General features: G+C 40.5%; 1 protein-coding gene across 1 annotated transcript in view; it reads left to right on the top strand.

Annotated features, from left to right (window-relative positions):
- The window catches only part of LOC116309431 (neurabin-2-like), a 36,432-nt gene extending 22,575 nt beyond the window's left edge, over positions 1-13,857 (top strand). The window contains exons 6-15 of the mRNA XM_031726022.2: positions 174-306; positions 747-867; positions 1,734-1,838; positions 2,225-2,360; positions 5,864-6,007; positions 6,157-6,210; positions 6,391-6,522; positions 6,668-6,765; positions 6,855-6,951; positions 7,437-13,857. Coding sequence (XP_031581882.2) covers positions 174-306; positions 747-867; positions 1,734-1,838; positions 2,225-2,360; positions 5,864-6,007; positions 6,157-6,210; positions 6,391-6,522; positions 6,668-6,765; positions 6,855-6,951; positions 7,437-7,490 — 1,074 coding nt within the window. The 3' untranslated portion in view covers positions 7,491-13,857. The remainder of the gene's footprint in view (positions 1-173; positions 307-746; positions 868-1,733; positions 1,839-2,224; positions 2,361-5,863; positions 6,008-6,156; positions 6,211-6,390; positions 6,523-6,667; positions 6,766-6,854; positions 6,952-7,436) is intronic.
- Positions 13,858-14,123: the final 266 nt, after the last annotated feature.

The raw sequence follows: 14,123 nt of genomic DNA, 5'->3' as shown, positions 1-14,123 counted from the left end.
TAACACATTAGCATCAAACCTTCACCAGTCACTGTGAACTTATGAGGCTTTTATGAAGGAGTTCCTCAGGGAACTTTCCGAGTGCCTCTGTTTTTACAGTTTTTTGTCCAACACTTAGTTTGATGCATTTGGACTAGCTAAGAGGGCTATCTGATCTTTTGCCCTCTGCATAGGTCTTTACCACCTACTCTAATGAAGATTACGACCGACGTAATGATGACGTTGACCCCATGGCAGCGTCAGCTGAGTACGAGCTGGAGAAGAGGGTCGAAAAGTTGGATCTGTTTCCCGTCGAGCTGGAGAAAGGTTTGCACGCGTCTTACATGTCACCGAGAGTCACTCAGTCAAGCCTCTTATGTAACTGTGCACACTCACACAAGAGTGACAGGCTGCTGTTAGTGGACATACACTGTCGCTCTGCTAACAGCTCCATTATCCCTTTATGGGATTAAACTTAGCACCGATTGGCCTAATTAGTAGCTAGTAATTCTGAAGGTAATGGATTTGAACCCTTGAACCATGCGTGACGGCTGCTCTCAGCACTGTACAATAGCTATAATTTGACTAATATTTAATAGCCTTGAATGTGGATAAATCCCACATGCTTTTTTTTCTGTCACTCTATAATATGATTAGTTATTATGATAGCATAATAAATATGACGGGATTCTAATTAACAGTAATGATGTATTTATGTTTTAATTTTCAGCAGTGAGATATGGTTCTGTTGTCTGTGTGTCTTTCAGACAGTGACGGCCTCGGTATCAGTATCATTGGTATGGGTGCAGGAGCTGATATGGGCCTGGAGAAACTGGGGATCTTTGTTAAGACGGTCACTGAGGGTGGAGCTGCGCAGAGAGACGGCAGGTACCTTCTTCAACCTGCCTGTACCTGCCCTGACTTTGGGTTTTGACCAAAACCTGCATCTAAAAGTTGGAAGCAGCCACCATAACATTATACATTTTTCATTCTTTCAGTTTTACTTATATAGCTCAAAATCACAACAACAGCTGTCTCAAGGTGCTTTTTATTGTAAGGTAAAGAACCTACACTAAATCAAAGAAAACAGAGAAAACCCAACAATCATATGACCCCCTATGAGCGAGCACTTTGGCGACAGTGGGAAGGAAAAACTCCCTTAATAGGAAGAAACCTCCAGCAGAGCCAGGTTCAGGGAGTCGCAGCCTAGACCTAATGCAGCGTAAGGGATGATTCAAGGTCACATGATCCAACCCTAACTTTATCAAAAAGGAAAGTTGTCAAAAAGCAATAGTTGGCCTATTTTTTTTGTAGGCTTAACACAATTTTTCTTTGGACAGGACACATGATTATTGATTATTAGCAAAATGTACACTAGTACATTTTGCCTTAAATGTATTTCTTTGCAAATTTACTTTATTCTTTAGCTAATAATTGCACCAATATGCTTACAAGCTAGTTGCTCACTACTGTTACCTTCTTCCCATTAGTGTGCAGTGCAAGTTTTTAAAGCTCTTTGTTAGAGACAACAGATTAAAATAAACAAGCAAAAGCATAAAATGCCATAGGCTAGGATATTACATGGAGCCAGTGCTAGTCCACGATCCTGTCTGGTCAAAGTGAATAGACTCATAGTTACATTTGTCTTTGCATGTGAGAGATGAAGATTAAAATAAAGTATGTTCACTGACTGACCTTGGTCTTTTCCAAACATCGCTCTGCATACAGTGTTCTCTTTGTGTCTCTGTATGTAGGATCCAGGTGAATGACCTCATAGTGGAGGTTGATGGGACCAGCCTGGTTGGTGTTACTCAGAGCTTTGCTGCCTCTGTCCTCCGCAATACCACCGGCAAAGTCAGGTCTGTCTCGCACTCTCTCTAAAACACGCACACACAGTTGTGTTTTCAAATGTTCGTGAGGACATCCAATTGACATAGTGCTTTCCCTAGCCGCTTACCCTAACCATCAACCCTAACCCTAAACCTAAACCTAACCATAACCTAATTGTAATCCTGACACTAAAACCACATTTTGAGCCTCGTGGGGCATTTTGTCCTCACAAGGGCTGTTGGTCCCCACAAGTATAGTAACATTCCAATTTGTGGTCCGCACATCTCCCTTTTTGAAACACATTTTATATTATGGAAGCTATTTTTGTCCATTAGTGTAAAATGTTTAATTTTTTCCTTTTTTTGTGAATGATAAATCCTAAGTTTTTCGTTTTGTTTTTGATACTGTTTTCTAGGTTTGTGATTGGCCGGGAGAAGCCGGGGGAACAGAGTGAAGTGGCTCAGCTGATCCAGCAGACTCTGGAACAGGAGAGGTGGCAGAGAGAGATGATGGAGCAGAGATACAAACAGTACATGGATGATGATGAGGAGGTACATGCTCAACCTCTCTTATGTTGTGTGGGAGGGGAAAAAACAGCCACTGATATCATTTTCGAGGCACACCTACCACACCAGCGTTGGCTGGGTGCACGCCGCTGCTTGTTGACAAAGCTCGACAAGCAGCGGCGTAGACATGGCTCAGTAGGCAACTCCCCTATGACATTTCATTGTCCTGCCCTGCGTGTGGTCTTCCTGTTGACGCGCTGCTGAGGGGCGGCTCTTGACACATGTCATGTGACACATTGCAGCAGCAGTGCTCTCAGCTTGAGAGGGAGATAAACACAGTGTATGCTCAAACATAGATGGTCAGTTCTCCTCACTGCACCTCCTTTGTCCTTTGAAATAGTCCCAAATAGTGAAAAAGTAGTTGTTTTTAGTCAGTAAACACAGATTCCAAAAGCACTTTGGCCTGCATTTGGAAGACAACATTGCACTACTTCACAAAGATATCCTGCATGTATTCATTAAATTTGTTTTCACAAGCCTTTTGATGGTGTAAGTGGTTGTTAGCCACAGGAAATCCAACATGTGTGCATGGGGAAAATGCCTGTCTGTGCTCCACCACATACCATTTCAAACTCAGTCCAGCGTCTCCACCTTCTGGTCAGAGAGAGAAACTGCATCAATACAGAAATCATTTAAATTCATAGTTTCTAGCGTCAGGTTTTATTGCTTAAAACAGTGGGATCAGGCTATTTCCTAAACGTGGCTCATAGGACAGAGTGTGGCTTGTAGGGCTGCGTATCGTCACTGATTTCTAGAATCAATTCGATTCTGATTCATAAGGTCCTGATTCGATTCGAATCGGGGAAATTTTGCTTCACACAGTCAGAAATATTATAATTCTGATAATTTATCGGTACACATCCATATTTTTATATCTATTAAAAGACAGCTGACACTTATGAGGCTTTATCAGAGGTGTAAGCATCGCAGCAGATGCCTTTGTGTCAAAGTAACTGAGCATAAAACAGAGAAAAACATGAAGGAGATTCTCCTGGCCTGGCTTTTTATAGCAGATAACCTTAAAAATATTCTGCAGTACAATGAATCACCATATAAACATTACCTGATGCTGCTGAAGTGAAGCAGAGCAAAGTTACAGAGGTTTAATTAGAGACATAGAAAAGCATTTTGCAATTTCGCATAATTTTAAAATGTTTACATTTCTTCAGTATTGAACAGCAGAAATGAGACTTTCTTGTCAGAAATCAGTTAAATAAAAAAAAACAGCGGCAGGCAGCGCTGTACACAACGGTAGACTGTTCTTGAAGCACACTGAGAGAGAGAGAGAGAGAGAGCTGTGCATTGACATTTTACTGTGGTGGAAGCAAAACAGCAAAAGTCAGAGGGAATTCATGACGATGTTTACGTGAAGCTTAGTTTGGATCTTTGTTTGCTGCTGGTTCTGTCATTTTTGGTTGGAGAGTGTTGAAACCTGCAGCTTCAGAATCGAGCGCAAAAAAAGGCGTAAACACAAAGCGCGAACCCGCCGACGCATCAGAATCTGTGTGCTGTCGGCTTTATGTGCCGTCGGGTGAGAAAGCCGACATCTCTGATGCGTCAGCGGTCCGCGCTTTGCGTTTACGTCTTTGTGCAAAATCCGTTTACCTGCTCTGGTTTGCTGTTTTACCTGTTTGGTGGTTGTCGAAATTTTGTGAGGCTTAACCTGAGATTCTGGCGTTTCGGGCAAAATAAATTTATATTTAAAAATCGATTCAGGATTTTAATTAATCGATATGGCGTTATTCAAGCTAGAATCGATTTTAATTGGAAAATCGATAATCCTAGTGGCTTGTCCCAGTGATAACTTTTAAAAAAAAATTGCAACGAAGTGTTCGTTCCCAATTTCTGGTGCTAGAGTTACCATCTATTTATACATTATGGAAAACAAATAAAAGTTCACAATAACACAAATTCCCACTAGATGTAAACTTTGGGAAAGTCATAATGTGCTGAGATACAAATAAAAAAAAATAAATGTCACTGTGCATTCAGTTTTCCTGTGGAGAATCTGCTTGTTTGCCTTGCCTTGTCCACATGAGCTACTGCGAGAAATAGACGGCTATTATTTCATCACTCTATAGCCTAAAATGAAAGCGCTCTGATTTCATGCCTCGGGGCAAATATTTTGGCAACTCGAGGCTTGTGTACTTTGGTTTGGTTAGCCAGAGAAGCCACAGAGCACAGCTGCATTTATTAGAGGATGTTGATATGGACGGCAGCGTGTGCTGTGGTTTGCTGCAGCCTTGTAATAAATACAGTTACTTTACAGTATTTACCTCAAATTGTGTCAAAGGAGTAAGCAGAGAGGAAGATACAGTACAGTCATTATGCAAAGCAGTCATGTAGTAAGTAATACGTTTTAGTTAATGCATCTGTTAGCCTGGAAGAAAACATGCTGGACACGGGCTAATGTGAGGCTAATTTACTTTGCAACACAAAAGAGAAGAATAAGACAAATGATCAGCAGACTGTTATCGATTGTGTGAATGCTTTTAGTGGAAGACCGATGTGCTGGCTGCATTTTGTTCCAAGGGAATGAGTCTGAACTGTCAAACCACTGACCAGATCGTTTCTTTCACTTAATTTGCGACTGCATACTTGACCTAGTTGCCATTTATATCATTTTATATGACAGGTACTCCTCCCAATTACATTATGAAGAGACAGACAACTGAAATGTACCACACAGTGCTATGAGTGTGAAGCTAATGCTAGCAATTAGCTAGCAACTAACAAATGACTAAGTTCTGTTTGAAAAAATAATTTAAAAAAGATAACTGAGTGAAAGAAAGACTTTACTAATCATGTTTGGGTTTTTCTGTAACATGAAATGGTTACCTTTGGAGATGTTGGTAGGTGACTGAGATACCTTTTGTCTACCAGAGCAACCTAGCTTTGCACTAAGCAGCATAAGACGCTTTGAAGCTAACTAGCTTAAAGAGTATAAGCCACCAAACTGTGAAACCACATGCATGAACTTAGGCTAGCCAAGAGTCCTTTTTGACTCTTGGAATGACCAAAACTTACCAAATGGACTTTTGACTTCAAACAATCGCAAATGAACCCATAAACCCAAAGTATAGTGTATCAAACATGAGCATTGCTTCTGGGTTAGAAAAATCTACTAAATGTGGTGGTGCATGCATTAGATCTGAAAGCCACCAGATGGCGATAGCTTTGATTGCAAAAAGATTTTGGGACCATGGAAAAGGCTTTCTGACCTGACTGCAGACAGTTTCCTGGTCAGCTACTTGTTTTGGGTCATACTGAATAAAACATTTAGTCTATTTTGGTAAAACTATTTTTCCATTGGATTTTCCATTGATTTGGCTAAAAACTTGGAGATTGACAAGCGTCAGGCAGTGAGCCGGCGGGTTCATTGGTCTGCTATGTAACCTTATACCTGTAAAACCTACTCATACAATATGTATAAAATATCACACCTATTACCAAATGTAACTGTATTTTTTGTGTGTGTTTACCTGCAGACAGGTGAATATGCGACAGACGAAGAGGAGGAGATGAGTCCGATGTTTCCGAACTCGATAGAGGTTTTCGATCTGGCAGAAAACCAGGAAATGCTGTCCCCTGTGGAGCTGGACCCAGAGAAACTGGCCCACAAGTTCAAAGAGGTATATGTGATATAAATTATTTGGATGTAAAAGGTCATTATTTTATTCAGTCTTTTGTTTCCAGTTTTACCTGGCTTGATTTTTGTTATGTTTTTTTGTTTTTTTAAAGAAATCAGATTGGTTCAGATTGTTTCTCCCTTTGTCTGCAGCTCCAGATTAAACATGCAGTAACCCAGGCTGAGATCCAGCTGCTCAAGAGGAAGGTGAGCCTGTTTAATACACATTTATAAACATGCAGGTAACTAAAAAACACAAAACAACTGCACATTCAGGTTGCACTGCAGATGTACACATGCGTAACCAGTTCTTTTTGGCTCTATGATGACTTAATGCTTCCCACATACCACCTCCTCCTCCCACACTGACCCCCACCCTACCTCCAGCTGGCTCACGCGGAGCAGGATAAGTTGCGTTGGCGGATGGAGCGTGCTCAGTTGGAGCAAAATATCCGGGACAGTAAAGAGAGGATGGAAAAACTTGAGGGCTACTGGATGGAGGCACAGTCTCTATGTAAGGTAAGAGAGTAAACTTAAACTTCAAAAAGGCACGAATGAATCAAGTGTTTCTGTTTTTTTTCCTCATCCCTTAAAAAATGAGCTCACTGTCACCGTAAAACTAGTTTTGTTATCGTTTACTCACAGTGAGTATTTGTCTTTTCAGGCTGTGGATGAACACCTGAAGGAAACTCAGGCTCAGTATCAAACCCTGGAGAGGAAATACAGCAAAGCCAAGAGGCTGATTAAAGAATACCAGCAGAAGTAAGCAAGAAGAAGGGACAAAATAAAAAGATAGGAGTAAAAAAAAAAAAAACACCACTCCAATATGTGTGTGTGTTTGTGCATTTTAGGGAGATCGAGTACCTGAAGAAAGAGACTGCTCAGCGTCGGGCACAAGAAGAGAGCGAGGCAACACACAAAGAGGAGACCGACAACCTGCAGGAAAAGGTACGCAGTAGACTCACCTGAATCTCTCATTGTCAAGCAGCAGGAAAAGCAAAGGAGACACTAATAACAAAGGCTGCATTCCATTCAGGGTAGTGACAACCAGGGTCCTGCGTTAGTGTGCGCCAGGCCACCGTCATAGCTTGCTGGGTCACACTAGCTACCTTTTAAAAAGCCCTTTGACACAAGTTATGAAGTAATAAAAGTTCACTGTAAAATCTTGATGGCCGTGTCACTCCATTATGTTTTAGTTCACTGCTCAAACGAATTAAAGGAACACTTGGAAAACACATCTGCTCTCAATCTATGCTGTTACAGAGCAGGTAATGTGTTAGGAAAAAAGGATGGAAATGAAAATGATCAACCTACAGATTATCGTCCCACAGGTTTCATTCACTTGATGCTTTAATTAAGTGTTTCTTTAACACTTCTCATAAAAGGTTTAACGTTATATTTCTTGAAGTTATCATCAACTATGTTTTCCACAGATTACAGACTTGGAGACCAAAGTGGATGCCTTGAAGACCCCCAAACCCTCCTAGACTGCTGCTACTTCCTGCCTCCTATCTGTGACTGAAAGAGGAGGAGCTCCCCCATCATCCTACCGCAGGGGGGCTGTAATTTATTCCAATCAACCATTCACTGCAACGGACAGGTAGCAGAGGAGGGAAAAAATCCCAACAAGTATAACTGTAGAGAGGACCGTAGAGAAGGAAAGACTCAACCTCTCATGTGACATCTGCCAGTGGCTTAGTGCTCCGTCAGTCAACAACAAATCCCAGAATGCACCTTCTGTCATATCCAGAATCCTCCTTATGTGTCTTCCTGGCAACTGGCTTGGCGTTCAACCCGGAAACCATATTCAGCAAGTCAGTTTGTAGACGATGTGTTTTCTCCTCTCTCTTTAGCAGCATCTTACCCAGGTTCTATGAATAATTCCGATTTATTAAAAACAAAAAGCGCTTTTAATAACCAGGCTCGTCACAAAGTGCTTTATAGAGCGACAGAGGGAATGAAGCGGAGCAAAAGGGACAAAAGGATTGATGTTAATACGACCTTTGAACTACGCAATTGTCGAACCATCCCTTAAGAGAAGAGGACGAGCCTCTCCTCTGCCCGTGGCGATGCTCGTTTTCATCTGAAACTACCAGGAGAAGCGGTGACCTTATTTTTAGAGACACGACACCTTTCAAGAAGTGGAACCTCGGTGGTAAGACTCGACAAAACTCTGAAATGGCCACGTTACCGCCCATTAGCGAAGTAATAAAATCTATGGAGCAAGATGGCCTCCGCGTTTCAAAACTGTCAAAGCCCAGCTTTTTGCTTCCTTTTTTCCGACCTAACTCTGCAAACGGTGGTATTAGTAAAGAAGAAGTGTGCGTTTCAGGTCTGAACTATGTGGCGTAATGTTTGTATATATTCTATACATTTATTTAAAAGTGTTGAAGTGGCTTAAGCAGTTAGATGGATCTGGAATCTAAGAGTAAGGCGGTGATGCCTTACTGTGGAGGGAATGGTTCAGTAGTCCTCAGTCTGTTTCATCTCTTTTCTCTCAACATCAATGGCAAACAGGGTGTGAATAGTCTAATTTGTGCTTGTAGAGCTTCTAATTGTGTATATCTGTTGGTGTTTACTATATAATCTGTGGGTTTACATGCACACAAACCTGCTTTCAGGTCAGCCGTGCACTATATTCTCACGTGTAGGAAGGCTTCCTTTCTAGTTTTAGAATATCCTCTTAGCTCGCACTCTTAGCTACTACCATATACATAAAATATTTAAAAATCTATCGTCCAAACATGTCATGGAAGCAGAGAATGACTACAAATAGAAACTGATTCATTGAGTTAGCAATTGAGGTCAAATCCAAAGTGGAAAACTGCACTAAGATTAGAGAATTTGCTCATTTAAAATCCTATAACAATATATTGGATACTCACTAAAAAGATACATTCATAATTTGTCCAAAAGCAGGTCCAGTTATTAATAACTTTTAGATTGGAGTTTACTATTATTACTGCCACTAATATCCCCCATCAATAATAATGTTCCTATATTGCGCAGTAAAACTTTTCCAAGCAATTATATACCTAACTAAAGAGTCATATGAAATGTAATTTTCATTTTAATTATTATTATTTCATTAGTATGGAAAACTATTATGGCCACGGGGGGGCCTTTTTATTTATTTATTTTTTGGGGTCCCTAAAAACAGGGACCAGATGAACAGAATCAACCTTTTGGGATTTACTTACCTGGATGATTGAGCATGCATCAAGACTCCCTAAAAAATCAACTCTGAATTTAACTTCAGTTTTTTTCCCAGAACTATCGTGCTCATCCTCTTCCGAAACTAGCGAGTATAAAAAGTATCTGGAAACTACTACTGAAAAAATTAAAATTGATCCTCCAGTTTTTTGTTTGTTTGTTTTTTTTAATTCGCTCACTTAAATTTCCAGATCATAAATTGACTAACATTATATAAACTGAGTATAGTGAAACACTGGACACTCAAATCCTTTATTTTATTTTTGTGAACATTAAAAAAACATAAAATGTTAAACTTTACTAGTTAAAAGTTACCTTTATGAAGTAGTTTTGATTTCTGTAAGTGTTATTGTAATAGTTTAATAGTTTTTTTTGGTTTGAACATTACATACTGACTAGTCAAATATCACTAGTTCTAAATGAAGTTGGACCTCTCTGTTGTTCTGTATTGGTTAATGTCATTTGGTTGTCGGTTAGCTTGATAGGCTATAAGCGTCGACGGGCAGTAGTAGTTGTTAGCTGTCAATATGTTAATTTAACTTCCCAAAATCACAAACTAGGACTATCGAGCATGCCAGAGTCTTTGCCAGTTCTGTTTTATATTGATATTTTTATCAGTATTTATCAATTCTCATTAGCTAGTAACACCTCACTAGCTAGTGAAGCCTGCTAGCATACCAGGATAGTGTAGCCATTGAAGTGTTTGTGTAACAAGACCGTCACACGGATATGAGCATCGGGGTTATTCAGAAAACTGTGTGCATGTAAACACACTCCACATATCTTACATTAGGAGAAAAGTAGAGGGTCCCAGTGCCAGTATTATACCTATAGAAAATGAATTTAAGTTAGCGATTCATGCCTGACGTAGTCCAAATACTGGTTAAATTTAAAAGTGTTATTATAGCCATTAAAGGTCAGGTGTTTCTTCAGGAATTCAATAACCAATGTGTCAACTCCATCTACCCAAATATGATTTTTTTTCTTTTCTTCTCCCCAAACCCCTCTTTGGTCAGATCAGTGTAATGAGTTGCAACCTTTTTTAAGATTAGCAGAATAAAAAGGTTGATTTGCTGAGAATAGACTAATTAGATAAGGATTGAACCCGTGACACTGTGGTTACTGTACGCTCTATATGTTTATAAAAAATAATGTGAAAATTATAATGTGGACCATTTCAAATATGAAACTTGTATTCACGTGAATGCCAAAATGGTGCTCTGAAAGATGGCCTTTACATGTGAAACAAAATTCTGAACTGGTAGATTATGTATTTTGCTGCTGTCATTCCCCGTGGTAGCTGTTGTTATGAGCTCACGTGTTAATCAAGATAGTAGAGAGAGTAAAGACAGTAGAGCTTGCTGGCAAGCTCTGATTAGGTCACATTACTTGAAAAAACCACAAGTGGAGTACAATCCAGAGATCTAATTGGGCTACTTAAGCTTAACTCATAATGAATGGAGCAGTTTTGAGGTTGACAAGTTAAAACCAACCTCTACAGCTTTTTCCCCAAACTTAGCCACGCTAGCACCCTGGTTCTGAGGATGGTATCTTTTACGTCGTAACTTTGCTGCCATTATCTTCAAACCATTGTACTGATATTCATAGTGCTCAGAGGAAGCATACAGAGTTTCCCTTTTGCACCAACAGCCGGTTATAAAGGTTAATTCATCAAATATTAAGGTTCTCAAATCCACTAATGTCAGCATGCTAACGTGTTGAATGGATTTCACAAACACGGTAAGCCTGCTCAACATTACCCTGCTGGGCCTGCGATCACGTTCCTATGCCAGTGTTAGCATTTCGAAGCACTGCTGTGCCTGAGTATAGCATCACAGAGCTTATAGCATGGCTACATTGATCGTCATTTCTTTGAAACCCAAAATAATTTTGACAAATCACAATTATTTAGATAAAGCTGCTATCTGCTTGAAAATGAAGTTGCATTTCCAAGCTTACTTGCTAGGTAGAAGCATGTTTTCCTGAAGTATTTGCTTTAAAAAAAAAAAAGAGAAAGAAAAGAAAAAAAGCTTGTTTTGCTAAGACCAATCTGCCCCTGCCTTCAGCCTCAGCCTGGCTTTGTTCTTCACACCCACTCTGTTGGAGCTGAAACTGATCTGAATCTGTGCTTCACCTTTGACCTACAGTATTTGTGCATTAACAGATATCTAGAGAGACATGGGAGCAGAATTTTAAGTCTTTGTGCACTTTTCTGTTTGAGAACTGTCGGGGGACTTGGACACAAACAGAATTATGAGGACATTCAACCACCAGGCAATTATTTTTTGTGTTTGTACTGTTTGGCTGATGAACATGGAGGAGTGACTCCAAAATCACATGTATGATTATTTTCATGTAAGAATTCTTCTTCTTTTTCTTCTAAAAAGACACCAAGTATTTGTTCCAAACCTGCAGTATGTTTTAAAGTGTTGTCTTAATAGATGGAAACAAGGATGAAAGAGCATTTTTTTTAAAGGAATGAAAATCAGCCATAAGCAACTCACTTGAGTATTTTTATTTCTTAAGTATTTTTTATTACAGTTTCATCTCGGTGTTGAAACAGTGTGAGCTGTACAAAAGCTGTTGCATCACCAAATCGAACCCTGGTCACTTTGGGTTTTAATGTCTAAACACAGGAAGTGATCAGCTTGCCTTTTTATGACCTATAAGTTAACCTGCTGCTTTTGCCTCTAAAAAGCCTTCCGATGTTTGCTAACTGTAGCTGACTGTCTTTTGTTACCCATCCTGCCCCATCCGCTGTGTCTGCGTTGGATAAAACAAAATTAGCTTGTCCTCATTAGTTTAAAGATAATACCAGTGATTACAGACAAACTGCCATAATGGTAGACTGACCGATTGTAGCACTACACAATGTAAGAGCTGTTACAGATTGATTTTTGATAATAAACTCATCTTTTGCCCCCACTTCATATTTCGGGGAATGACCTTCAAAACCATTTTCGTCAACAGGCGGCCTCTGAAGTGAGAGGGTTCAGTGCCTTGCTTGTAGGTAAAGGATTACGGTTCTTGTCTAATCACTTTGTACATTTCAAGGAGTCATAACTGGTTGTTGTTGTTGGGGGAGGTTATAATCAGTCTTAAGTAGCCAGTACACAGAAACTGCTTAATGGGTCATTCACAAGTGTCTCAGGTTAGTCAAATTAGATTTGTTTGTGAAAGTGAGACGGTTAGCTTTGCCATCTGTTCATATCCTCTATGGACAACATATTCTAGATGTAGCTAAAGGGCGTACTGGCTTTGGTTTGGTGGCGCTGGCAATTCAGAAGTGACGTGGTCCTTTTAGGCTTTGTCAAGTGGTTAACCTCTAGCTTACAATGTTGTGTTTTTCTGCGAAGATGAGAATTGCCCTGTCCATGATTGGCGATGAGGTCCTGCCTCGGGTATCACCGGTTCTTGTTCAAGACTGGAGAAGTGGAGCCAGAGATTGGTGAAGGGTCTGTTGTAATGCAGATGTAGTACCAGCTTATTGCTGTGAAGAGAAAGCTGAGCGTGGAGCAAAGTTGTCAATTTACTGGTTGGATCTTTCTATCCCCATCACCTGTGACCTCAAGCTGTGGGCAGTGACCTAAAGATTGAGATAGTGGATACAAGCATCAGCTTCCTCCGGTGGGCGTCTGCTCTCCTCTTAGAGATAAGATGACAGACTCAAAATAGATCCTCCACATCGAAAGGAGCCAGTTGAGGTGGTTGGGGTGTCTGCCTAGATGCCTCTAAGGTGAGGTGTTTAAGGCGTATTCTACTGGGAGGAGACTCTGGATGAACTGGAGAGATTGCATCTCTTGGCTGCCACTAGAACACCTCAGCGACCCTCCTGAAAAGCTGGAGGTGGTTGAGAGATGGAGGTCTAGGTACTTCTGCTTGAACTGCTGACCCTGCAGTTCAGACCTTGATAAGCTATACTGGATGGATGGATGTTTGGACATGTACTTCCTATTATCTCTGCCTTCAGATCGCCTTGGTTGATGAGCCTCAGTCCAAATTGCACTGAAATGCTAGGACCCAAAGTCAAGTTGCTTCTGATTGTGTTCGCATAATGACCGTTTTTGATGTTCAAGGTGAAAAGCTTAAAAACTACACCCTGGCATGTTCTGTGCTGTAACCACTGGTAGCCAATCTTTAAACACCCAGACTCTGTAGAAGTAGAAGAACAGATGCTTGCTATGTAGAGCAGATGCAATCTTGTGCTCACATCATACGTGTCACACCGCAACTTTTCAAAGAAACTGGAAGAAAAATGGGGGGGGGGGATTACAAGATACAAAAGCACTATGAGAATCCTTGCAATTTGTTTTCTGTTTGTTTGGGTTTTTGTTCATTTTCATGCATCGCCAAAATTTACCGCACTTTGGAGCAATTCTGTCCTTTTCTTTACAAAACTATTAGCCCTTGGCTTGAATTAGACAGTGAAGTCATGTGGTTTGAAAGACTAACAGTCATGCGGTGCCAAATGATGAGAGCGGGACAATCTGACAGTGTGTGAGCAGACCTCCGAGTGCATCTCGGGTCTGAAATGGATTTCCTTCTCTGCCTGGTTCTGTTCTTCAGTTGATGCCACCATGTTTGTCTGAACCAATACCTGTCTGTCAGCATTAATAAAGATAAAATATGACAACAAAAAAACATGGCGGCCTTTTATTTAACTTCATATTTCACTGTTCACATATGTTTGAAATGTGCATGGATTTACAGATCTTACTTCCCCAACCTCTAGCTAACTGTTCTCTCAGAGTACTGGAGGAAGAAGGGCAACACAATGGCCTCAGGCTTCAAGGGGGATTTCTTGATGCTCTGGATGCACCTTCCATTTCGCAGCAGCTGCATGACAATATGATGGAAGATATACTGAGAATTACCTCAATACCTCAATTCACCCCCTGCTTCAATAA

The sequence above is a fragment of the Oreochromis aureus genome, linkage group 4 (genome assembly GCF_013358895.1).
Source record: "Oreochromis aureus strain Israel breed Guangdong linkage group 4, ZZ_aureus, whole genome shotgun sequence".
Classification (NCBI taxonomy): domain Eukaryota; kingdom Metazoa; phylum Chordata; class Actinopteri; order Cichliformes; family Cichlidae; genus Oreochromis; species Oreochromis aureus.
Note: the sequence above shows the minus strand (reverse complement) of the source record. Positions and strands in the feature narration are given on the sequence as shown.